Source organism: Rhinatrema bivittatum, chromosome 9, assembly GCF_901001135.1.
Source record: "Rhinatrema bivittatum chromosome 9, aRhiBiv1.1, whole genome shotgun sequence".
In the NCBI taxonomy this organism is placed as follows: Eukaryota; Metazoa; Chordata; class Amphibia; order Gymnophiona; family Rhinatrematidae; genus Rhinatrema; species Rhinatrema bivittatum.
In genome coordinates this window covers 48,804,159-48,829,554 of record NC_042623.1, presented here as the reverse complement: position 1 = coordinate 48,829,554, position 25,396 = coordinate 48,804,159, and the positions used below count along the sequence as shown (strand labels likewise).

Here is a 25,396-nt window from a genome sequence, read left to right as displayed (position 1 = left end):
GTTCACAAACCAAATATCTCCTAGTACCATTTATGTTCGCTATCCTGAAACCCAAATTAGTTGATGGCTCTTGAGGACAAGAGCTGGTGACCAATGCCTGATGATAATGCTGCATATACAGGTCGATACAGTAAAGTGTGCTCCGTCGGAGCGCACTGTCAGCCTGCTCTGGACGCGTGTTTTCCCTTACCCCTTATTCAGTAAGGGGAGGAAAACACGCGGCCCATCCGCGGCACCTAATAGCGCCCTCAACATGCAAATGCATGTTGATGGCCCTATTAGGTATGCGCGCGGGATACAGAAAGTAAAATGTGCAGCCAAGCCGTACATTTTACTCTAAGAAATTAGCGCCGACCCAAAGGTCGGCGCTAATTTCTTCCGGCGCCAGGAAAGTGCACAGAAAAGCAGTAAAAACTGCTTTTCTGTGCACCCTCTGACTTAATATCATAGCGATATTAAGTCGGAGGTCCCAAAAGTAAAAAAAAGTAAAAAAAAAAAATTGAATTCGGCCCGTGGCTGTCGGGCCGAAAACCGGACGCTCAATTTTGCTGGCGTCCGGTTTCCGAGCCCGTGGCTGTCAGCGGGCTCGAGAACCGACGCCGGCAAAATTGAGCGTCGGCTGTCAAACCCGCTGACAGCCGCCGCTCCAGGCCAAAAGGAGGCGCTAGGGACGCGCTAGTGTCCCTAGCGCCTCCTTTCCCTCGTTTGCACCGCGTCGCCTAATTTGCATGCTGGAGCATACTGGATAGCTCGCACTGGCGAAGGGCCGGTGCGTGCGCCGGGAGAGCGGGCGTTCGTCCGCTCTCCCGCGGTTTTACAGTATCGGGCTGATAGTTAGCTAAAAAGGTGCAATCCAGATAGAGAACTGGTCCCCAAAACTACAAAAGGTGAATACAGAGAGCATAACATGGTCCGATCATGCTCCTATCTGATGGGAAATAGAGCAGAGACTCGGAAGGAGAGAAAAATACTGTAAACTTAAATAATATACTACTCAAAGTTAAGGAATACAAGATGAAGATTCAAAAACAAATAGAGGAATATATTACTACCAATGCAGGAGCAGAGCTATCCCCTATATCTATATGGGAGGGTCTAAGAGCTACAATTAGGAGTTACTTGATCACAAAAGGGAAAAGGAGAAGAAACAGAAAGAGTTGGAGCTTAAATTACATAATTTGGAGACAATCCATAAACGCCGCCCTGGGTCAATCCCTCGGAAAAGCTTAGAGGCGGTGAGGGCAGATCTGGACGCAGAAACAATAGCGTATCATTTAGATTTAGTGAATCAAGAATTCTATTTGTATGGAGATAAACCGAGTAAGCTATTAGCCCACAAGCTAAAAGGTCATCGTACAAAAGCATATTTATATTGTATTAAAAGATGCTCAAGGCCAAATCAAACGGAGGCTAAGGCTATCACGGACTGTTTTGTGCAGTTTTACACAGAGCTTTGAGAGAAGGAAAATGCATCGTCCCAGTTGGATATAGGGAAATATTTAGAAAAGGAAGATCTCCCAATGCTTTCCCCCACTTCTCAGGAGATGTTAGACCGGCCAATCTCTATAGTATAAGTGAAAGAAGCTATAAAAAGACTGAAATCTGGAAAAGCACCAGGGCTGGACGGCTACACTCCGTTATTTTACAAAACTTATGTAAAAATCTTAGCCACACCACTGATGCATATGTTTAACTCCATTAGAGAGGGGGGCCGGATATTAACATATGGGATATGGCAGGGATAACCATTCTTCCTATACCTAGCAAAGACGAGTCTAGTTGCGGATCTTACCAGCCTATTTCCTTGATCAATTTGGATCTCAAATTATTGGCAAAAATACTAGCCAATCGCTTACTTTCAGTGATAGGCACCCTTATCAAAGATGATCAGGCAGGTTTTATACCCGGGAGATCCACGTCAGATAATATGCGGAAGATCCTCGATCTAATCAGATGTATTCCACACATTAAGAAAGGTGGAAAGAAGGCAAAACGATTACCGGCATGGTTAAAAGGGGAGGTGAAAGAAGCTATTTTAGCCAAAAGATCTTCATTCAAAAATTGGAAGAAGGATCCAACAGAAGAAAATAGGACAAAGCATAAACATTGGCAAGTTAAATGTAAGACATTGATAAGACAGGCTAAGAGAGAATTTGAAAAGAAGTTGGCTATAGAGGCAAAAACTCACAGTAAAAACTTTTTTAAATATATCCGAAGCAGAAAGCCTGTGAGGGAGTCAGTTGGACCGTTAGATGATCGAGGGGTTAAAGGGGCACTTAGAGAAGATAAGGCTATCGCGGAAAGATTAAATGATTTCTTTGCTTCGGTGTTTACTGAAGAGGATGTTGGGGAGGTACCCGTAATGGAGAAGGTTTTCATGGGTAATGATTCAGATGGACTGAATCAAATCACGGTGAACCTAGAAGATGTGGTAGGCCTGATTGACAAACTGAAGAGTAGTAAATCACCTGGACCGGATGGTATACACCCCAGAGTTCTGAAGGAACTAAAAAATGAAATTTCAGACCTATTAGTAAAAATTTGTAACTTATCATTAAAATCATCCATTGTATCTGAAGACTGGAGGATAGCAAATGTAACCCCAATATTTAAAAAGGGCTCCAGGGGCGATCCGGGAAACTACAGACCGGTTAGCCTGACTTCAGTGCCAGGAAAAATAGTGGAAAGTGTTCTAAACATCAAAATCACAGAACATATAGAAAGACATGGTTTAATGGAACAAAGTCAGCATGGCTTTACCCAGGGCAAGTCTTGCCTCACAAATCTGCTTCACTTTTTTGAAGGAGTTAATAAACATGTGGATAAAGGTGAACCGGTAGATATAGTATACTTGGATTTTCAGAAGGCGTTTGACAAAGTTCCTCATGAGAGGCTTCTAGGAAAAGTAAAAAGTCATGGGATAGGTGGTGATGTCCTTTCATGGATTGCAAACTGGCTAAAAGACAGGAAACAGAGAGTAGGATTAAATGGGCAATTTTCTCAGTGGAAGGGAGTGGACAGTGGAGTGCCTCAGGGATCTGTATTGGGACCCTTACTGTTCAATATATTTATAAATGATCTGGAAAGAAATACGACAAGTGAGATAATCAAATTTGCAGATGACACAAAATTGTTCAGAGTAGTTAAATCACAAGCAGATTGTGATAAATTGCAGGAAGACCTTGTGAGACTGGAAAATTGGGCATCCAAATGGCAGATGAAATTTAATGTGGATAAGTGCAAGGTGATGCATATAGGGAAAAATAACCCATGCTATAATTACACGATGTTGGGTTCCATATTAGGTGCTACAACCCAAGAAAGAGATCTAGGTGTCATAGTGGATAACACATTGAAATCGTCGGTTCAGTGTGCTGCGGCAGTCAAAAAAGCAAACAGAATGTTGGGATTATTAGAAAAGGAATGATGAATAAAACGGAAAATGTCATAATGCCTCTGTATCGCTCCATGGTGAGACCGCACCTTGAATACTGTGTACAATTCTGGTCGCCGCATCTCAAAAAAGATATAATTGCGATGGAGAAGGTACAGAGAAGGGCTACCAAAATGATAAGGGGAATGGAACAACTCCCCTATGAGGAAAGACTAAAGAGATTAGGACTTTTCAGCTTGGAGAAGAGACGACTGAGGGGGGATATGATAGAGGTGTTTAAAATCATGAGAGGTCTAGAACGGGTAGATGTGAATCGGTTATTTACTCTTTCGGATAGTAGAAAGACTAGGGGACACTCCATGAAGTTAGCATGGGGCACATTTAAAACTAATCGGAGAAAGTTCTTTTTTACTCAACGCACAATTAAACTCTGGAATTTGTTGCCAGAGAATGTGGTTCGTGCAGTTAGTATAGCTGTGTTTAAAAAAGGATTGGATAAGTTCTTGGAGGAGAAGTCCATTACCTGCTATTAAGTTCACTTAGAGAATAGCCACTGCCATTAGCAATGGTTACATGGAATAGACTTAGTTTTTGGGTACTTGCCAGGTTCTTATGGCCTGGATTGGCCACTGTTGGAAACAGGATGCTGGGCTTGATGGACCCTTGGTCTGACCCAGTATGGCATGTTCTTATGGTCCAGCATAGGCACACTTCATCTTTGTTACTAACAATAGACACGGAAAAAGCCTTTGATAGGGTCCCCTGGCCTTTTCTGTTTGCAGTAATGGATAAGATGGGGGTGGGTAGACATTTTTTGAGATGGATACAAGAATTATATCGGGAACTCTTAAAAATAAATGGTAGTTACACCCAGCGCTTTACCATTAAATGGGGAACAAGACAAGGGTGCCCACTGTCACTTCTATTATTTGCACTTAGTGTGGAACTTCTAGCGGAAAGGGTTAGAAAATCTATGGAAATACAAGGAGTAGATATTGGAAGGCGACAATACAAAATTTCATTATATGCAGATGACATTATTTTTACCTTGACTGTTCCTGATACTTCCCCTTCATCTCTCCTGCCATCTCTGAAAGGGAATTTTGGACGGTGTCCGGCTTTCAAGTAAACGTGGATAAATCAGAGATTTTGCCAATTGGCTTGACATCAGCCCAATGCAGCAAGTTAAAGCAGGCTTATTACTTTAAATGGACAAAGGGACCAGTTCGCTATCTAGGGATAAATATAGTTTTAGATCGAAAGGACTTATTTAAAGTTAATTATGAGCCTCTATACTTAAAGCAGATCTCAACAAATGGGACAGACTTCAGTTTTCATGGATGGGCAGAATAGCAGTTATTAAGATGAATTATTTACCCAGGCTAAGCTACTTGTTCCAGGCGTTGCCATGTATTCTAACAGATGCATATTTAAAAACACTACAGCAACAGGTTTTTTCCTTTATATGGAAAAGGCGCCCTCCCAGGGTTGCAAGGAAGGTTCTCTACAGAACAAAAGCGAAAGGTGGCTTGGGTGTTCCTAATCTCCTGCATTATTATATCGCTTCCCAAGTACAGACAGTGGTGGAATGCCACATGGAACGGCAACAAAAGCAATGGATGACCATTGCGCAAACTATGTGTTACGCGCCCTGTCCGCGCTTGGGCCTGCTCACCTCGCTAGCTCCTCTGCAGGTCACGGGTCGGCCTCCCCAGTGGCAACCGCGAGCTCCTCCAGGTCTCGGCGTCCTGCGGTGGTGGTCGCCAGGCCTTCCACTGTGCACCAGGCCTCATGCCGGAGTACAGCGTCTCCAGTGGCGTTGGCCATGCACCTATGCGCATACGCAGACCGCCCAGCCTCTTGCAGGGCCAGTGGCGGGTCCTAGCTCCACGGCATGCCCTGATTGAACGAATGATATAAGGAAGTCCTGCCTGCACTTCCTTGCCTTGGCAATCGGGTTGGCACTGTAAGTGTACTAGTTTGCCTCCGCGTTCACAGTCTTGTTCCAGCCTTGTTCCAGCGTCCTCCTGTTCTAGCCTTGTCCAGCGTTCTTCTGTTCCAGCATCTGTCTGTTCTGTCTCCCCATGTAGTACCCTCGGATTGTCTCTCTGGTACTGACCTCAGCCTGCTCCTTGACCATTCTGTCCACTGCCTGCCTTGTGACCTCGTCTGACCTCCAAAACCTGACTCCTGCTTCGTTGACTACTCCTCGGACTGATCCTCGGATTCTGACCTCGGCTGCCATTGATGTCTCCTGATTCTGGCTCTGTCCCTTGCCTTGTTATCGCCTACACTGTTCTGGCCTTCCTTGCTCCTCCAGACCTACAGCCTAGAGTCCGACCGCGCTCCCTTGTTATGCATGCCCACGAGCCTCTACTACTTCTCCGGGAGACCCTGTGAGGCCCACCTAAGTCCAAGCAGCCCAGGTCCCTACGGGCTCCACCCGGGGGGACCACAGGCTTCCAGTTGTGAAGCTCATCCTAGTCTCTGTTTCCTCCTGTGCTCCGCCCCCTGGGGGCAGGTGCTTCCTGGTCCCTACCAGGGAGCCGTTCTCCACTGCTCCAGGACAAGGGTCCACCTCCAAGTGCAACACTATACTAGGATATATTCCAATAATTAGTTTATTCTGGAGATGAAAACTGGTGTATATAGGGGAATTAAATATCACACCTTCCCTGAGATGTACACTTGCACTTTGGGCAAAATGGCGGTCAAAAATAGTAAGGAAGAAGGGGTGTTTTTTCCAACTCCGATAAGGTATCTGGAAGGCTTTTCCATGGTAGGGACTATGAGGTCTTTAAAAAGTGGGAAGAGAAGGGTGGATCAAATTTGGATGACGGGCTCAATGATCCCCCTCTGCAGAACTTCAGTCTGAGTATGGAATACCACATAAGGATTTCCTGGCATATGCACAGCTACGCCACTTTCTCCATACAAAAGAAGCTAAACAAGAACTAACTAAAGGGGCCTCTCTATTTGAGGGATTTTGCATAACGACCCAAAAGCCACCCAAATTGATCTCTAAAATTTATAAAGCATTTAACAGACGAGGATCCTTACTCTGACCCTCACATTAAAGCATGGGAAGGAGATTTGATGGCTCAATGGGACAAATCCAAATGGGATGACTGTTTTCAGAGGATAGGGAAAAATGTGGGGGCCACTTCCATGATTGAAAATAAATACAAATTGTTGTATAGATGTACTTGTACCCTGCCAAGCTAGTTAGGTGGTACCCTGCCATATCTGATAAATGCTGACGTCAGTGCCAAGCGAGAGGTACTTTTTTTCATGTATGGTGGCCGAGTGAGATAATACAGAAGTTTTGGCTTGGGGTTGGACAAATGCTTACAGAATTTCTAGGTTGCGAGATTCCTGCCCAGCCAGAGGTGTGGCTACTGGGGGTATGCCAGGAAAACAGCTTAACACCCCAAAGCCACTGTATTAATTTTGCTGCTACGGCCGCATGCCAAGTGGTGGTGGCATGGTAGCCTCAGGGTGAAGAGCCTCCAAGATCTATGGTACTTAAAAAATTAATGGGTATACGAGGGATGGAAAAGATCTCAGCCTTAAGACAAGACCGAGTAGCCAAATACAAGTTAACTTGGACACCTTTTGAAAAATGGCTGAAAGTACAGCATCTGTAGTATCCTTCATTAAGTAATGTGCCAAATCCCAAAGGGTTTTGTTGTCCGAAAGTGGGTGATTTACCCAGGGGAGAGGTTTAAAGAATCCCTGACCTGTAACGAAAAGGATGAGAAAGGGAAGGGGGAATAAACAAAAAAGAGAGGTTGGAGATTATGCTATGTATATTTTGTTGATGTTTAGTTTTGTTGATGTTTTGTTGATGTTCTGTGTTACAACTCTCTCAATAAATGGTTAATCACACACACACAAAAAGGTGCAATCCACAGTAATAAAACAAAATATATATTCTCCTCTATGGTTGATCTTAAGGTTCACTTTTGATTCCACTTAGCAAGTCCCATTTGTCTCTATGTAAGATTCCTGTAACCTGTTTCTTTTGCTCAAGTCCCACATATTAGCAGAAAGGGTTGGCCAGGCAGCTTATGAAAACATTAAAGACCAGAAAGGTACCGGCAGGAAAAGACGCGCTAAAGAAAAAGAAAACGAACATTTTGAGGGCCGGACTCAAGGACCCATGGATGCTCACGTAATACGGGAGCAGAAGCCGGAGGACAGCTCGCAGCGAGGAGAGCGGGTGGAAGAGGAAACCGCCTCCTCACAAGAGCTCCATATCACCTTATCCCCGGTACCACGGATGCCCCCAGGAAACTCTGCAGCTCTGCGAGGAGCGAACGGGGACGATTCCAACCGCGGAAGTGAAAATGAAACCGCCAGAGAATCGTGGCTGAGCGATGAAGGCGGAAGGGTGGAACAACAGAGGCCACAACCCGCGGAAGTGATCGGCCTGGGAGACGCTGCAGGCAGTACGATACAGCCTCCAACAGAAAGGAAAGTATCTTTGATATTACCTAAAAAGAAAGAACTAATAAAACCAGAAGCTTTTTCCTTAGAAAAGATATGGGAAGCAATTCAAACGGTTAATGATAATCTCTTTAACCAGATAAATCCCTTGGCTTCTGTTTTAAATACTACTGTGGAAAGATTGGGAAAATTAGAGGAAGACATGAATAAACAGATGGAAAGATGTGGAAAGGTTGAGAATGAAGTAAAAGAAATGAGAAATCTTCAAAACAACATTATAAAAGGAAATTCCATGTTAATGAACCGTTTAGAAAATATGGAGAATCAAATCAAAGGGAGAAACTTGCGTTTAATAAACTTTCCTAGAGATCCTATGGTGACTCCACGAGATATGTGGAGGCAATATTTGACTCAGATATTAAAGATATCAGAGGATTTAATACCACCAACATCGAAGTTATACTATATACCAGCTTTTAGAGAAGGAAGGAGAAAAAGATTTTCAATTGTTAACACCTGTGAATACATCTGAAATTCCAGCATTAGATGTAACAAATATGCTTGAGACGACACAGAGAGAACAAGTGAAGCCTGCTACTCTCATAGTGACTTTTTTGCTTGAATCAGACCGTGAATGGATTCTGAGATTATATTTTCGTAACAGGACTGAGTCTTTTCTTGGTCTAAAAGTTGGAATATTCCCAGATTTGGCAAGAAGTACCCAGCTAAGAAGAAAATTATTTCTAAAATTAAGACCTCAAGTACAAAAATTGGGTGCTATGTACATTCTCAAATATCCATGTAAATGTTACATAAAATACAAAAATGTTTCCTATATATTCTTCCAACCTGAGCAATTGGAGAATTTTCTAAAAAAGTATTCTTTAGATATAATAACGTCCTCTCCTGTTTTGGAAGGCTAAGTACTATTGGTCTGTAGCTGGATCCGTAATTATTAGAAACTCCCGTATAGGGCCTGTATTTTCTTTAATGTTAAATTTTATTCCTGAGGTAGAGTAATGGATCACCCCCAGGAAATGAGGACTTTAAAGCAGACGGAAAAGGGAAAGATATTATTGTGATAGGCGTATATATTGGTTTGTGGATACTGCTTATTACACAAGATTGTTTTCTTGATGTATTTTTGAAAATTAAAAAATTAAAAAATTAAAAAAAAAAAAGACCAGAAAGGAGGAGGAGTAAGTCACCCCCTCGGAAACATTGGAAAAGGCTGGAAGGCTCCCTGAGATACACACAATGGTTTTGTTATTTGTTCACAGTTCAAGGAACAAACAAACATTTTCTCACGCACCATAGGAAAGTTTCATCTCCATGTGCTTTGCAAGGGCATCCACGATAGACTCCGATGCAGGTACTGGTTCATCTCCGAGTAACCCCAGCCTGGTGGCAGAAAATATTTTGGAAAGCAACATTACTGTGCATTTACTTTTTGGCACCAACTCTCCCGCACTGGACATGTATTGGAAGCTGCTGGTTATTAAACTTAACTAAATAAATAACTAAATATCCTCACACACAGCAAATACCAAGTGTACCATAAACATTAAAAAACACGTTAGAGAATAAAACTATCAGATTTTGAATTCTGAACAGTCCCACCTCACCTTAGGAAATAAAATTAGTTTTAAAGTCTATGCCAACCTAAAGGAGAAAATCTTGACTAACTGAGGAGAAGAATTTGATAAAGAAAACAGAGAAGGCGAAGAAAGAGAGCCAACAAAATTGTTAATCTCAAAGTAAAAGAACGAATTATTCAGGCAAAAATCTGGAAGATGCTCCCAGCTTGGTTAAGTAACAGTTTATTGATATAATCACCATTATGTTAATAGGCTCGGCTTCTTTCAGGAAAAGGTCTTTGCAAATCGACCCAGAGTTAAAGGGCATCAAGTCCTCCTTCCCTGCAGATTATTCACACTGTTAATCTAAGACCTTACCCTTTCTAAATTAGGCTACCAGCAAACCACACACTGAGTTAAACTGATTATCTGATCAATGCCAGTCGAGCCTTTCCTTACAGAAACGGCCGCATACAAAAATAACATCCTGCTGCTTTTATTTCCCCATCACAAAATGTCAAACCTTATTTTCTATAATGATATCTTGCAGTCTGAACTCTCCTTCCACTAAAATAAACCCATGGTTCTGCTTCATTCCCATTCCTGCATCCACCACTCGTTAGGAATTCCACCAGTGAGACACGTGGAAGGTTCTGCACGCCAGGGTGAAACCGGTCCATCCGGAGTGTATTTAGCACCACAAGAATTTAGCAAGCAAGAAGAACGCATGAACGCTCAGATCGAGGGAGACTTCTAAAGAACATGAAAGATATGTTACGGAGCATCTCTTACCATGCCACTGCTTCCAACTGTACATCATCTTTATCCAACTTGGAATAGACAACTTCTTTAAGGGTGTCCTCGCTGGCAGAAGTCGGAATTCCAAGAATGTTGCACAGCAGCTCTTTCTATTTATAAACAAAACTTATTTGTAAAACTAATTTAAAAAAAAACCCCAAAACAGACCAACCCTCAGTCTCTCCTTGATGGTACACTAATGAAAAGGCACCAATATGGTCTCGGCCAATTTCCTGGAACATTGGCATTAACATCAAGAAAAACCAGCAACTGTATAAATTGAGATCCTTGTAGAAAATATTCACAAAAGAAGCCAAAGACTGAATTATTACAGAACAGGATTATTCTCTTTATGGGTGAGTTTTCCATCTCTGTTTAGCATTCCTGGATCAAGTTTGACAGCTAAAGAGTTTGGCACATGGACCAGCCAGTTAACGTTCATTTTCTCTCTCTCTCTCTCTCTCTCTCTCTCTCTATATATATATATATATAATATATATTCAAAAAATCTCTGTTCGCTGGCATCTTATTAATCGAAAGATCCAAGCTCAGTTCTCGAGAACAAACCAACAGGTCTGTTTTCACGATATCCACCAAGAATATGCAGAAATATTAGCCTACGTTAGTCACACTCATTGTGGATATCATGAAAGCCAGACTTTTGCACAGCAACAATAACCAGGTTGGGAACCTCTAAGCCAGATAAGCAGAAAGAAAAATCTAATAGATGGTTTTCCAGTTCAGCAAACCATTCTTACAAGTCATCTAATTTGGGAAAAATGACATATATCACTTTCTAAGGGGCAATTGCCTTACTGGAGAGCTTGAAAATTGAACTCATCACAGACCAAGAATTACTGGTAGCACAAACACTGAAGTTACAGAAAAAAATTGCTCAGAGCTCCCAAAGACCAGAGACAACTGTGCTCCCAAATTATAGCTGATATTTATGTTATCTGCCTTGGAGAGAAGGAATCAGCCAGACAGAATTTGAGCCTCCAAATACCAGTTAAACAGATGTTACAAACAGCTGTCTTTATTGTCAATGGAAAACGTTTGGTTTTGTTCCTTTACTATCTGCACATCCAGGGACGACTAAGCAACTTTTCTTTCACAGCAAGTTCCTCTTTGGTTCACACGAGGTAATTCACCACTCTAAATGCTCGTTACATTTAATCCTTTTGGAATCAGAGACTGGAAAGCGACTCACTAGAAGTGTCAAACACCTGTACTGGGAAAATCTCTAGTCCCCGTCTCTATTACAATGCAAAAACCAAAAGGGTTTTGAGGGACAGCTTCTGCATGGAGAAACTGGGAACATATTTTTCTAAGAATAAAAACAGCAATGTTTTAGAAAATGATTAAGAATCATCACTTAGATTCTCTTGCCTAATGGAGACATGTACTATATCTTTCTCCAAAGCTGGCCCAGGTCTTTGAATGCTCTTCCTCCTGAGCTCCAGCAAGAAAGACTATCTGTACTTTTGCATGTAATGTTTGGCCGGTTGCGGTCCCCACTCACCTCAGGACACCACCGACCCACCCCAACACTAGGCCTTCCACGTCATGGCTGCTACCGCACGTGTCCTCACCTTAGTTATAGGTCCCGCGGCGGGAAACCCTGGTCGGCACTACTGGATGACATCAGAGGAGGCTGGCTATTTAAACCTAGCCGACCTATTCATCCGCACCTCAGCAACAGGTCCCCCTGCTCTTGCAATATGTGTTTGCTATTGCTGTCTTTGTGCCTGCCTTGCCTATTGGTTCCCTGTCCTGCCTTGCTGTTTCCTTGCCCTGTTTGTTCCTGCCATGTCTTGTGCCTTGTTCTTGTCTCGTCCATCCTTCTCTGCCTGATTTCTGGTTCTGATCCTGGCCTCAAACTCAGACTTCTCTTTTGGACTGGCGCCTGCCCTGACCTCAACATTGTCTGACTTCTACCTACCCTGACCTTGGTCTGGACTTTGGCTTACTACTTTACTTCATCTGACTGCTTCCTGCAGGACCCTCACCCTAAGCTCTGCCAGCCTCTGGAACCCAAGGGCTCAACCAGTGGGGAAAGGGGCTTGTATAGTGAAGTCCTAGTCCTTGTAAGAGCACCAGCTGTTGGCAGGAGCCTAGTGGGTTCGTCTATTAGGCTGCGTCAACCACGCCACAGTCAAGGGCTCACATCCGTGAAAGATTACTGAAGCTATGAGCTCGGTGGACTCATCCCCAGCTCAGACTATTTCGGGGCTGGCTCTCCAAGTCCAGCAGCAGCAAGACCAGCTCAACTGCATGACCAGACTACTCTAATGTCTTGCAACCCGAACAGACGCCCAGCAGGTCCATGTACCCGCGCCTCCTCCAGCTGCACTGGCCCAGCATTCGGAACCCATGCCACATCTGCCACCGCCACCCAGGTATGGTGGGGATCCCAAAGCCTGCAGAGGCTTTATTAATCAGTGTCTGATGCACTTTGAGTTACAAGCTGCCAGCTTCCCTTTGAATTGAACTAAGTTGATGTTTATCCTCTCTTTCCTAGCTGGTTCCGCTCCAGCCTGGGTTTCACCCCTATGGGAAAGAAACGACCCCCTTATGGGGAATCTGGACAACTTCCTCAAGCAGTTCCAGCAAATCTTTGATGAGTCTGGTCACTCCTCCTCAGCTGCTATGGAATTACCCTCCTCTGTCTAAGGGAAACCCCTCCCTGGCTAGTTGCCCTCAGTTACCCTGTTGCTCATTCTTCAGACTGGGCTTCTGCACAGGGAATGCATCATTTTGTACGTCCTAGCAAAGGCAGTCAATTCAATCATCTTTGGCCTATCTTGGTTGATGCTACATAATCCCACCATAGATTGGCAGATTTTGCAAATTGCCTGCTGGGGGTCCTCCTGTCAGCTACAATATTTTACTCGGGATTCCCCGCCAGTACCTATAACTCAGACTCTGACCCCAGTCGTCCCAGGTCTTCATTCTCAAAATGTGGCATTCGCAGACATCTTCAGCAAGAAGCACACAGAGATGCTGCTGCCTTTACAACTGCCCTATTGACCTATTCCCAGGGGAAGATACCCCCTAGGGGCAGGATCTACCATTATCCACTCCTGGAATGGAAGACATGAACAATTACATTATCCACTCCTGGAATGGAAGACATGAACAATTACATCAAAGAAAACATGGAGTGAGGATTTATCCGCCCTTCTTGGCTTCTTTGTCAGAAAGAAGGATGGGTCCCGCAGGCCATGCATTGACTATTGGGGCCTCAATGACAAAACCCACAAAAATAGAGATCTGTTGCGCTTAATAATGGAACTTTTTGATAGTCTGCGCAAAGCACAAATATTCACCAAACTGGACCTTGTAGGAGCCTATAACCTCATCTGGATATGTGAAAGGGGATGAACGGAAGATGGCATTCAACACCCACGATGAATATTATGAATATCTGGTAATGCTGTTCAGCCTTTACAATGTCCCCACCATCTTCCAACATATGGTTAATGAGATCTTCAGAGACTTCCTCTACTCTCAATTCCTAGGATACCTAGATGACATCCTTATTTTTTTCACATTCCTTGACAACACCATGAGCATGTCAACCAAGTGCTTCAGATGCTCCATGAGAATCACCTATATGCCAAGCTTGAGAAATATACCTTTGAGCAGGGAAATCTACCTTTCCTCTTCTACACTGTCTCCTACCATGGCCTGCTTATAGACCCGGAAAAAGTGAAGGCAATTCAGGATTGGCCTCAGCCAGTGGAACTCAAGGCCTAATCCCTCCCAGCCCCTGGAACCCAAGGGCTCAACCTGTGAGGAACAGGCCTGGTATAGGTGAAGTCCTAGAGCTTGTAAGAGCATGTCCACCAGCTGTCGGCCATGTAGGTTCACCTATTAGGCTGTGTCAACCACGCCACAACCCAAGGACACATTCCAGTGATACTCCTGGATAAGGAGTAAAGCACATTTATTCCAGTTGGGCCCACAGGCATAACCTCTGCTGTATTACTCTTGGTCTTGGTTTTCACTGCTTCTCTTGATAAAATGTTGCGAAGAGGAGCCACAGGTGATAGTGGCCCCAACAATGTTCAGTCATTGTTTTGTATAATGAGTTTAGTTTTATGTCATATGATTGTTACCTGCTATCCACAGGATTTTAGGATTAGCAGATTAGAAATTTCTGTAAATAAACAAAGTGCACCAGCTGGGAGAGATCTATGTACACTTACCCAGGTTATAGATGGTGCTTCTAAACCAAGTATTGGATAAGGATCTGCATTGATTAATCCCAATTTAACAAATCCACTCATAGCTCTGCAAAATCCCTATAAAGAAACATTGTTAACAGAGAAGACAGGAAGTGGTCAATATGCATCTCATTTAGTAAAAGCATGCCATACAAAATTTTAGACTTCATCACAAAGTAGTTAAGCATCAGGAGGTCCATATTCAAAAGCCATTTAGATGTATGATGTAATAGTTATCCATCTAGATGGCTTATCCGGCTATATTCAGACATAGCGAGCAAAAGGTGCTCTAGGGAGGAGCGAAGTTAGCCACATAAATTAACTGGCTAACTCCAATATTCTGGCTAATTCCAGTCAGGCCACAGGGCTGCCCTAAAGTTAGGCGGTTATAGAAATATAGAAATGATGGCAGAAGATGAGCAATAGGCCCTACCAGTCTGCCCAGCAAGCTTTCACACTTATTTTCTCATACTTATCTGTTACTCAGACCACTGAGTTCAGGGCCCTTATTGGTAGCTTTTTGATTCTAATTTCCTTCCACCCCCGCCATTGATGCAGAGAGCAGTGTTGGAACTGTATCAAAGTTATACATAATGATAGCTGGAAACATTCAGAGGAATATACCCTGCTAGTTAGCCAGTTATGGATAACATCGACTGAATATGGACCTCCAGGACATTTAGTTGTCAGGGAAAATCCAAAATCTTCTGATCACATGGCTTGAAACTTAAAAACATATTAGACATGGACAAAATCTGAATTGGTCTCTAGAAATCAGATGGGCAAACCTTCCCCCCCCCAAAAAAAAAAAATTGCAAGTCATTTGCACAATTTCCATTTGTTTCATAATAAGGGATCTTCAATCGCCCTCACAATCTTCACTCTACAATGGAAAATAAAAGGTGCTAAGACTCATCAAAAATGGCACAAGCCATTTTTTGGCACAATTTTGAAAAAGCACCAAGTTTTGTCTTACGCACAAGACAGTAACTTTAAAACGAGCGCTCAGGTGCCCATACATGCATGTATGTGCACGTGAGCGTATTTACGCTGGGATTTTAAATCATCCGTGCAATGGTGTGTGTACTTTTTAAGATACTCCAGGCGTGCGTTCGCGTGCCCCTAATTTTAAGAGGCTACACAAGCAAACGTAAATCGTGTATCTTCCTTAAGAATTTGTCGGCTTTAACATGCGCAGCTGGGCTAATTTTAAAGCAGGCGCACATGAAGGAAATAGCCAGTTTGACCAATGAGTCCACCAGTTTGCCCAGCCTACCGCTACGTCATCAAGAACCCTCTGGTCTTCAGCCAGGACCCTTCACCCAGTGGTTTTTGGCCTAAACAATTTTCTTCAGCCTTACACCTCATCAAGAGCAGAAGTAAATATGCACAACCAGCAGCCTACCATGCGCTGCGGCTGGTAGATTTAAAAATATAGATTTATCCGCATAAATGTTGGCCATGCCCTGACTCCGCCCCTTTCCCTGTGCATTTGGTTGCCTGTCCACAAACTCGCATAACTGGGCCATTTTAAAATACGAGTTGCTTATACTCGGCCCAGATACTTGTGCATGTGGGCCTTTTAACGCAAGCAACTCTTAAAATCCACCCCAAAGTTTGTTGCTAGGCAAAACATTTGTACAAAATCAACTACAAAACACTAAAACACTCACAAATCCTTACATCTGGCCCCAAGCCTCTTCTCCCATTTTGAATGTTTCAGATTGGACTAAGCAAAGAAACGTTTCTCTTGAAGTCTAAAAACATTCAAGCGAATGAGGCAAAAAACATCGTATTCCATAAAATCTACATCAATGATATCATATGTATAATGAACAGGTTACTTGTGAATATGGGACTACGTCAACTTGTAAACTTGGAAAAAAAAAGCCCCTCCATTGAATTTCAAATTCTCAATTAAATAAAAGCAAAACATGTCTTTCAAACACAGATGATTCCAACAAGGCTCTGAACCAAATCAAACAAAAGCATCTCCATCTTTCCCAATCAGGAAAATGTGTATGCAGGAATCCAACACGGAGACCCTGAAAACTGAAGTTCGCAAACAGATCTTAGGTACAAAAAGGGAGGAGGACAGTTTTAGGATGTGCATTGCTGCTCTAGGGCAGGAGCCTGGTAATAGTAGAAAGCCCGATCCTGCAGAAGAGTACTAACAGAGTGGGGCACGAGAAGAATTAGGTATAAACTCCTCCAAAAATAATAACATTATTAGAAATATGCACACACAGGGCGATCTGCAGGATGCCAGGCCAGGAAGATGCCCACATGGCGTGCTGGAGGCAGCAGATGTATGGGAGCTCACTTCCGCCACAGCCCCGGTGCCACGGCAGAGGAGTCCCCTTTTGCCTAGCCGTGCCAGAGTTTGCTCCCTGGCAACAGCGCAAGTGATTTCATAAGCCTTCTTCCCTTTGGAAAATATGCTAAAAAGGCTTCACAGAGGTTTATTTGTGTTTATCACCTACATATGGGGAGGTAATGAAATGCAAGTTGCTGGCTGCCGGTGCAATATTGGGGAAATATTTCAGAGCTTTGAAACCCCTGCAACGGATCCTTCAGTCACACTACCAATAAGTCCCGGGTTCTCAGGTATCAGCTGGATTAGTGCAGGATAGTTGTGAGGGGGAGGTCCCATTCAAACACAGCCCCTTCTCTTTGAGGGCTCTGGAGTGGCTGTCCCCTGGCTAGAGCCTGAGAGGCAGTCTCTTTTGATTTGCTCAAAGTTAAGAGGTCGTTAGAAGCTTATCTTCAGTTGGTTTTAGGCCCAGTCAGAGTTGCAGGCAAGCCCTGCTTGGTGGTCCTGACCAGGGTCAGGAGGGGTTTCCTTTTCCTGGTTTGGATTTTCCCTCAGGGTATATTTTTGGACTTAATATTTTAAGTGGTAGGAGCCTTGTGGGAGCCTGTACACCACCTGGGCCCAGGGAACGGGAAATCCTGTGTCTGGAGGCTGTGCAGGTTACGGAAGACCTGCCCTCCATACCCTGCACGAGGAAGGGGGTGCCAGTGACCTGCTGCGAGGCTTCACTCCGGTGTTATCTTTAGTTATTGGAAAAGATCCCGGAGGAAGTTCTCACCGCCCTTCCTTCCTGACTGAAGCACAGAGAGTTGCCTGCTTCAGGGGATCCCTCCCATCAGGAATCCAAGAAGAAGGGATAAAGGGACTGTAAAAGAAAGAAAGAAGTCCAGGAAATCATCTAACCAAGAGTGAAGAAAAGTCTAAAATCATGGAGGACACCCATCCAGTGTTTTCAAACCCCTGAGGAGAGAGAGAATTGCTTTCTGTGTGCAGAGCCAGTAATTTTGTATTTTTTGGCCAGCTGGAAGGGGGGGGGGGGGGTGGAATCTGCCCATCTACAGGATACCCTGCCTAACTGGGGTCTCTATTTTTACAAACCCTGGAGGGTAGAAGACGTTCCACTGGCGCTGGCGTCAGACAGATTGAGGAGATTGTAAAAGTAAGAGGTGCTGTGGATTAATTTCTTGTGCCATTCTTCATTCATTTTCAACAGTTAAGACTTTAATTTGGACACCAACACAGTGGCTCCAATGGTTTTATTTGGCACAACCAGCACACACTGGGACATAGAAGTACCCCTCTCCCAGGAACAAGAACAAGACACAAAGGATCACCCTTAGCACTCGAGTATTCTCTACCTACCCCCCCCCCCCCCCCAATCAACAAAGAATCCAGGCCCTGAAAGAAAGAGACTGTGTCAAGCTAGCCTGGTAAGTTTCCAGCCTCGAAGAGCAAACCAATGGAGAAATTACTTACCTGATAATTTCGTTTTCTTTAGTGTAGACAGATGGACTCAGGACAAGTGGGTTAAGCTCCCCTGCCAGCAGATGGAGCAAGTTAACGTCACAGTATATATAACCCTGAGTGACCCCAGCCTGCCAGTATTCTCTTCAAAAGCAACTGTGGGCAGACTAGCAAAAAACCTGATTAAAAACAAGCAACCATAACTGTATACAACCAACAAGAAACACTGAACTCAAGTAAGAACACAGGTAACCCAATTTAGGGACTGGATAAATACCTACCAGTAATCCCTTGGGACCCGGAGCCCCACAGGAGGACTATTGACACAATCATTTGGCAGCAGAGGGTGGGAAGCTGAGTCCATCTGTCCACACTAAGAAAAACAAAATTATCAGGTAAGTAATTTCTCCATTTCCTAGCTTGTAGACAGATATATTCAGGACCAGTGGGATGTACCAAAGCTACTCCCGAACAGAGTGGGGGCTGCCCGCCGTCCAGTGAACATCACAAGTGCAAAGGCTGCGTCCTCCTGGGCCTGCACATCCAGATGATAAACCCTGGAAAAAGTATGTAAGGAAGACCACATCGCAGCTCAGCAGATATCGATGGGATGCAACAATTTAACCTCCACCCATGACGCTGCCTGAGCCCTAATGGAATGAGCCCTAACCTGAGTAGGGCCACCTCCTTAATCCAGCGAGCTATTATTGCCCGCGAAGCTGGTTCGCCCTGCTTCCTTCCACTATGGAGGGCAAACAGATGCTCCATCTTCCGGAAAGGTTCAGAAACCTCCAGATACCTCACAACAAAGCCTCTTGACATCCAAGGGACACAGGAGGTGATACTCCTCTGCGTCCCTGACCTTATCCAGGGATGACAAGGAAATGGATTGATTCAAATGAAATTCCGAGACAAACCTTACGCAAGAAGGATGGAATAGTACGCAGCTGCAATGCCCTTGGAGTCACCCAAAGGAACGGCTCCCAGCAAGACAAGGCCTGCAGCTCAGAAATTCGACACACAGAACATATAGCCACCAGGAACACTGTCTTCAAGGTCAATAATCACAAGGAAAGAAAGGCTACACAGCGGTCAGAACGTAGGGCCTGTCAAGAAATCCAGCACCAAATTAAGACTCCACAATGGAACCGGTAATCTCAAGGGAGGCCGAAGATGCTTTACTCCCTTCAAAAAACAGGGCACATCAGGATGAGACGATAAGGAATCACCATTCACCAGGCTTCTGAACAGGCAAGAGCCACAAACTGTACCTTCAAGGAATTAAGAGCCAATCCTTTATTCAACCCATCCTGCAAAAAGTCCAGAATGAGCAGAATCTTAACTGGACGAGGAAGCATACCACACTTCTCGCACCATTCCTCAAATAATCTTCAAACCCGCACATAGGCTAAGGATGTGGAGAACTTTTGACTGCGGAGTAAGGTGGCAATCAACGCAGAAGAATATCCACGCTTCAACAGGCGAGCCCTCTCAAGGGCCAAACCGCAAGACAGAACTGAGTCGGATCCTCATGAAGAACCGGTCCCTGCTGCAACAGATCCATGTATGGCAGAAGAGGAAGGAGGGTCTCCACCAGGAGCCTTTGCAGATCTGTATACCATGGACGCCTGGACCAGTCCGGTGCCACCAGGACTACCAGCCCCCTGCGGCCTTCTATCTTGCGAATTGTCCTGCCCAACAAGGGCCACGGAAAAAGGCATAAAGCAACTTGCCTTCTGGCCAGACTTGTACGAGAGTATTTATGCCCATGGACCATGGATCTCCCCTGCGACTGAAAATTGAGGAATCTTCGCATTGGGAAAAGTCATCAGCAGATCTAGGAACGGAAGGCCCCAGCGATCCACTATCAGCTGAAACACCTCAGCTGACAATGCCCATTCTCCTGGGTCAAGATTCTCCCTGCTGAGAAAGTCTGCTCTTACATTGTCTTTTCCTGCAATGTGAGAGACCAAGATCATCTGTAGATGTCCTTCTGCCCATTCCATAAGTTGGTCTATTTCCTGCGACACTTGCTGGCTTTTGGTTCCTCCCTGGCAACCGATGTAGGCCACCGTCATTGTGTTGTTTGACATCACGCAGACCGCTAGACCCTGCATCCTGGGGCTGAACTGCAAGCATGCCAACTGGACCACCCAGGCTTCTAAGTGATTGATGTTCCAGAAGGACTCTTCGGTATTCCAATGTCCTTGGACATTCAACTCCTGACAGTGAGCTCCCCAATCCTGGAGGCTTGCATCTGTCATAAGTACCAGCCAGGCTGGGGAGGATAAGGAAACTCCCTTTCTCAGATGAGCCTCCTGCAACCAGCACTGGAGGCAAGAGGAGATTTCCATCGGCAAATGGAGTTGAACTGAATAGTCCTTGGACTGCGGGCTCCAACAAGACAGCAGTAAGCGCTGAAGAGGACGCATATGCATCCTTGCCTATGGCACTATTTCCAGGATTGCCGCCTTCAAGCCGAGCACCTGTAGATAGGACCACACTGTTGGGCATATAGCATTCACCAACTGACGCACCCTAGACATCAATTTCTGAATCCGAACTCCTGGCAGGAAACCTTTGCCCTGCCCCATGTCGAACCGAACCCCCAGATACTCCAACGACTGAGATGGCTGAAGACCGCTCTTGTCCAGGTTCACCACCCAACCGAGCTCCTGCAACAAGGAGATCAACTTGTGTGTCACCAGGCGGCTCTCTTCCTGATATTTGACTCAAACCAGCCAGTCATCCACGTGTGGGTGCACCAGGATCCCTTCTCTTCTCAACGCCACTGCTACTACCACCATAACCTTGGAAAAGATTCTGGGGGCGGTGGCTAGACCAAAAGGCAGCGCCCAAAACTAATTAATGGTGCCCCAACACCGCAAAACGCAGAAAATGTTGGTGTTCCAAATGGATGGGAATATGAAGGTAGGCCTCAGACAGCTCCACGGAGATCAGAAATTCCAACTGCATGCCATTAACAGAGCACGCAAGGTTTCCATGCAAAAATGAGTCACTTTCAAATGACGGTTGACACTTTTGAGATCCAGGATGGGACGAAAGGAACCCTCCTTCTTGGACACAACAAAATTAATGGAATATCGCCCATTCTTTCTTGAGATGTGGACACAGGAACCACAACCCTTAGCGTGAGGAGCCTTAGAAACATAGACTCCACTGCCTGCTTCTTCTGCAGGGAGTGGCAAGGAGACACCATAAACACATCCTGAGGAATACTATGAATTTCCAGCGCACATCCTTCTTGTATCACCTCCAGGACCCTCTAATCCGATGTGATCTCGACCCACCTCTGATAAAAAAGAGATAGAAGCTTCCCCCTATCTCTTGTTCCTGAACATGGGTCGGCAAACCTTCATTGGGAAGCTCGGGAAGATGCACCACCCGAGCCCACTCCTCTTTTCGGCTGTCTGGGACGAAAGGACTGAGACCTACCGAAAGGCCGAGTCTTCTTTAGGGACGAAACCGCTTGGAACCCTGGAGACGACCCCTCATACCAAAAGGGTGCTGCAATTGCTGCATATCCTCCGGCAACCAAGGAATTGGCGATTCGCCCCACTTACTGTTCAGTGTCTCCAACTCACTACCAAACAAAAGCAAGCCTTTAAAAGGCATTTTTGTAAGATTAGCTTTGGAGGCTGTCTCAGCTGACCAATTTCACAACCATAGTTGACACCTGGCCGTTATCACCCAAGCCACTCATCTAGCTGAGGTATGGACCAAATGGCAGTCCATATCCACCAAAAAGGCGGCAGCGGATTCCATAACTGCTCTGGAATTGACTTCAGAATAATCAACTAACTGAGGGATAAGCAGACAAGAGCATGCCACAAGGGCACAACAGGAGGCTATTTGTAAAGTCATTGCCAATGCCTACTATCATGCACATTCTTCAAGGCCTCTTCTCCCTCCATGGTGATAGTCGTCTACTTAGAGAAGGCATACTTTGGGAAAATGCAAATGCTCTCTCACAGCTGGATCCAGGGGGTACAAGCCTTCCAATGTCCTACACCCTTTGAAATTGCTTCTGGGGTGTCCCATTCTAGATCAATCAATTCCTGAATGGCATCTACAACAGGGAAAAAACAAGAGGCTTTATGCTTTAGGGCTGTTCAGCTTGGAGAAGAGATGGCTGAGGGGGGATATGATAGAGATCTTTAAAATAATGAGAGGTCATGCACAATTAGATGTGAATCGGTTATTTACACTTTCGGATAAGAGAAGGACTAGGGGGCACTCCATGAAGTTAGCAAGTAGCACATTTAAGACTAATCGGAGAAAATTCTTTTTCACTCAAAGCACAAATAAGCTCTGGAATTTGTTTCAGAGGATGTGGTTAGTGCAGTTAGTGTAGCTGGGTTTAAAAACGGTTTGGATAAGTTCTTGGAAGAGAAGTCCATTACCTGCTATTAATCAAGTTGACTTAGGGAATGGCCTCTGCTATTACTGGCATCAATAGCATGGGATCTTCTTAGTGTTTGGTTACTTGCCAGGCTCTTGTGGCCTGGTTTGGCCTCTGTTGGAAACAGGATGCTGGGCTTGATGGACCCTTGGTCTGACCCAAATGGTATTCTACTTCGGCTCAGACAAAGAATCCATACCAGGAACACCCAGCATCTTCAAGGTCTTGGAAATCAGGCCTGGCAGTTCATCTCTATGAAAGAACCGTAACATGGACCAATACGGTTCCAGCCCCAGAGGAATTTCGCCATCTTCAAGGGAATCAGGATCTGCCTCATCATCAGTGCCATCTGGGTTCTGTTGGGAATACCTGCAGTGAACTGAGGCGTGCCCTGGCGCTGAACCATAGGACTGGAAGAGGATGGGGCCACCGGCTGAGGGTCCAACCTGACAGGATTGGGCAAAGATGAGGACTGCACTTGAAGAAAGACTTGTAAACCCTGAAAAATAAAACTCCACCCAAGAAAAGGCAGCCAGATCCAGTCCAAACTCAGAAGGAACTGCAGCGGGGTCCACTGAACTGCCATCACCAGCTAAGGAGTCAGTCAAGGGAGTACCAAGGTCTTGCGTACCTCCAGACAGAGCCAAAACCAGACCATCATCAGGATGGGAGGATCCAGGCTTAGCGAAGTCTGAGGAAGACAACGCTCCCTGAACGCCCAAACAGCGCTGACACATGTTAGAAGACAGGTCAGGCTGAGAAGCACGAATAGGACAGGCAACAGAGAGAGAAAAGCATTTAGGTTTCTTGTTCACCGGTTCCATCAGTGCAAAACAACGGTGAATGTGCGTCCAAACGGCTCTCGCTTAAAAAAATTTTATGCGCACAAAAATTAGGCGCCTCAAAAGTAAGTGCCGCAAAACACACCCACAACTTGTGCAACAAAGCTTGAGCGCATCACCATGCTTAAAACTTTATGCGTGCAAAAAGCATGCCCAAAGCTGAGTGCACAACGCGTGCGCAGAGCAGATGCACTGCGCACACAGACGTCCTGCAGAAGGCAGTAAAGCGCGCGCAAACAGGCCACTGCGGCCTTCCATGCGGCACACAGGCAAAAGGCCTAACTGCGGAGTGTTGCCCACCAGGACTGCTTGACCCGCCAGGCTGCCCAGTTCCCCTAACCCCCACAGGAGCGGGAACATTGGAACGGTGCACTGAGCATGGAGACCGGAGGAAGTCCTACAAATCCCTCTGTCTCTGTTTCTTAAGGTAAAAAAAAATTTTGAAACTTTACCTGAGCTCAGCTCTTACCGGCTGAGGACAGAAATGGTCTCCACCTGCGGGGGAAGAGGGCATCTGCCATGACTGCCACGCTTGGCTTCCTGCACCCACTGCCTTTTAAGCTGTACAATCAGCTAAGTCCACGCCGGGAAATCCAGCTACCGGACCAAGGCACACATCTGAGGGAACATGGAAATCACCTCAGGAATTCTCAACTGGGGGAGAGACCATTTGGTTTCACCGCAGAAGAGCGGGGCTTTTCCTTCTTAATTTAAAATTCTCCTTCCAAAATCTGAAGCAATCACCATAGGGAGATGCACCTCCACCATTTGCTGGAGATGGAGAATACTGGCAGGCTGGGGTCACTGCAGGACTATATATACTGTGACATTAGCTTGCTCTGTCTCCATCTGCTGGCAGGGGAGCAAAACACACCGGTCCTGAGTCCATCTGTCTACACACTAGGAAAATATTTTTGTAGCCCCACTGGTTAGTAATCCGCCCCTGGGGATGGGGTTACACCATCTACTGCTTACCTTGTATCTTAAAGTGCCTCTTATCAGTGTGTGAGCCGATTTAATTCCATAGGGCTCAGCATACTTTGTACTGTCCCTGTTTGGAAAACCCTCCAAATTTAATCCTGGGAAACAATCCATGACAGTCACAGAATCCAGCAGGGATCCCCCAGCGGGGATAGTAACAATCTGGGAAAAATGAAAAAACAATTAACAAGACTTCACAACTTCAGTTCAGCATGCAATATCAAAACTGATCTCACCAAGAAGTAGGATTAACTCCAGAGAGAATGAAAAAAAGGAGAGATTCAAGAAAGAGGGAAGGAAGATTCAAAGGCAAGAAAGTACAGTTATGCATTTGGGATGCAGAAAGCGGGAGGAATGGATCACATCTAATGATCATGAGGCTGCCAGCCAAGGCAGGTTGGAAAGCCAATGGAATGCTGGAGCAACCAGCAGGAAATGGAGGTAGGACTACCGCTGGCGAGAGCTCATCGAGATGATTGTGTCCAGTTCTGAAGAACTGGCGAGCAGAGCTAAACAGGGGAGAGCCTGGGTCATAAGGCCAGCGAGGGGAGAAAAAGTACCTCTACAGTACAAAAAACGCACATGTGTCTGTAGAACTGAAGTTCTAGGACAATTCGTCTACCTCCTTCAAGCCTCCTGTTCTAGAACTGTCTTTCCATTGAAAAAGGTTTATTTCTTATGCATGTCAGGTGTTTGAATGTACCGTACATCATCTGTCTCTTTTTTTTTCCCTCTCCTCTAGGACTGGGCCTCCCACACCCCACAGCCATCAGGGCTTCAGGTTAGCCACAATAAATATGCACGAGATAAATTTGCATACCACGGAGCCTCCGTATATGCAAATTTATCTCATGCACATTCAATGTAGTCCCCCCCCTGGATAAGCTTGGGAAGCCCTGCTCTAGGACATATATATTAATGCAGT

The 25,396-nt window shown here is 45.1% G+C and overlaps 1 protein-coding gene across 1 annotated transcript in view; it reads right to left on the bottom strand.

Moving 5' to 3' along the window:
- AASS (aminoadipate-semialdehyde synthase) overlaps positions 1-25,396 on the bottom strand; it is a 119,864-nt gene that overhangs the window by 7,359 nt on the left and 87,109 nt on the right. Inside the window, exons 19-22 of the mRNA XM_029615165.1 lie at positions 24,466-24,633; positions 14,430-14,525; positions 10,213-10,328; positions 9,156-9,244 (exon numbers count right to left, since the gene is read on the bottom strand). Of these exons, the coding sequence (XP_029471025.1) occupies positions 9,156-9,244; positions 10,213-10,328; positions 14,430-14,525; positions 24,466-24,633 (469 nt within the window). The remainder of the gene's footprint in view (positions 1-9,155; positions 9,245-10,212; positions 10,329-14,429; positions 14,526-24,465; positions 24,634-25,396) is intronic.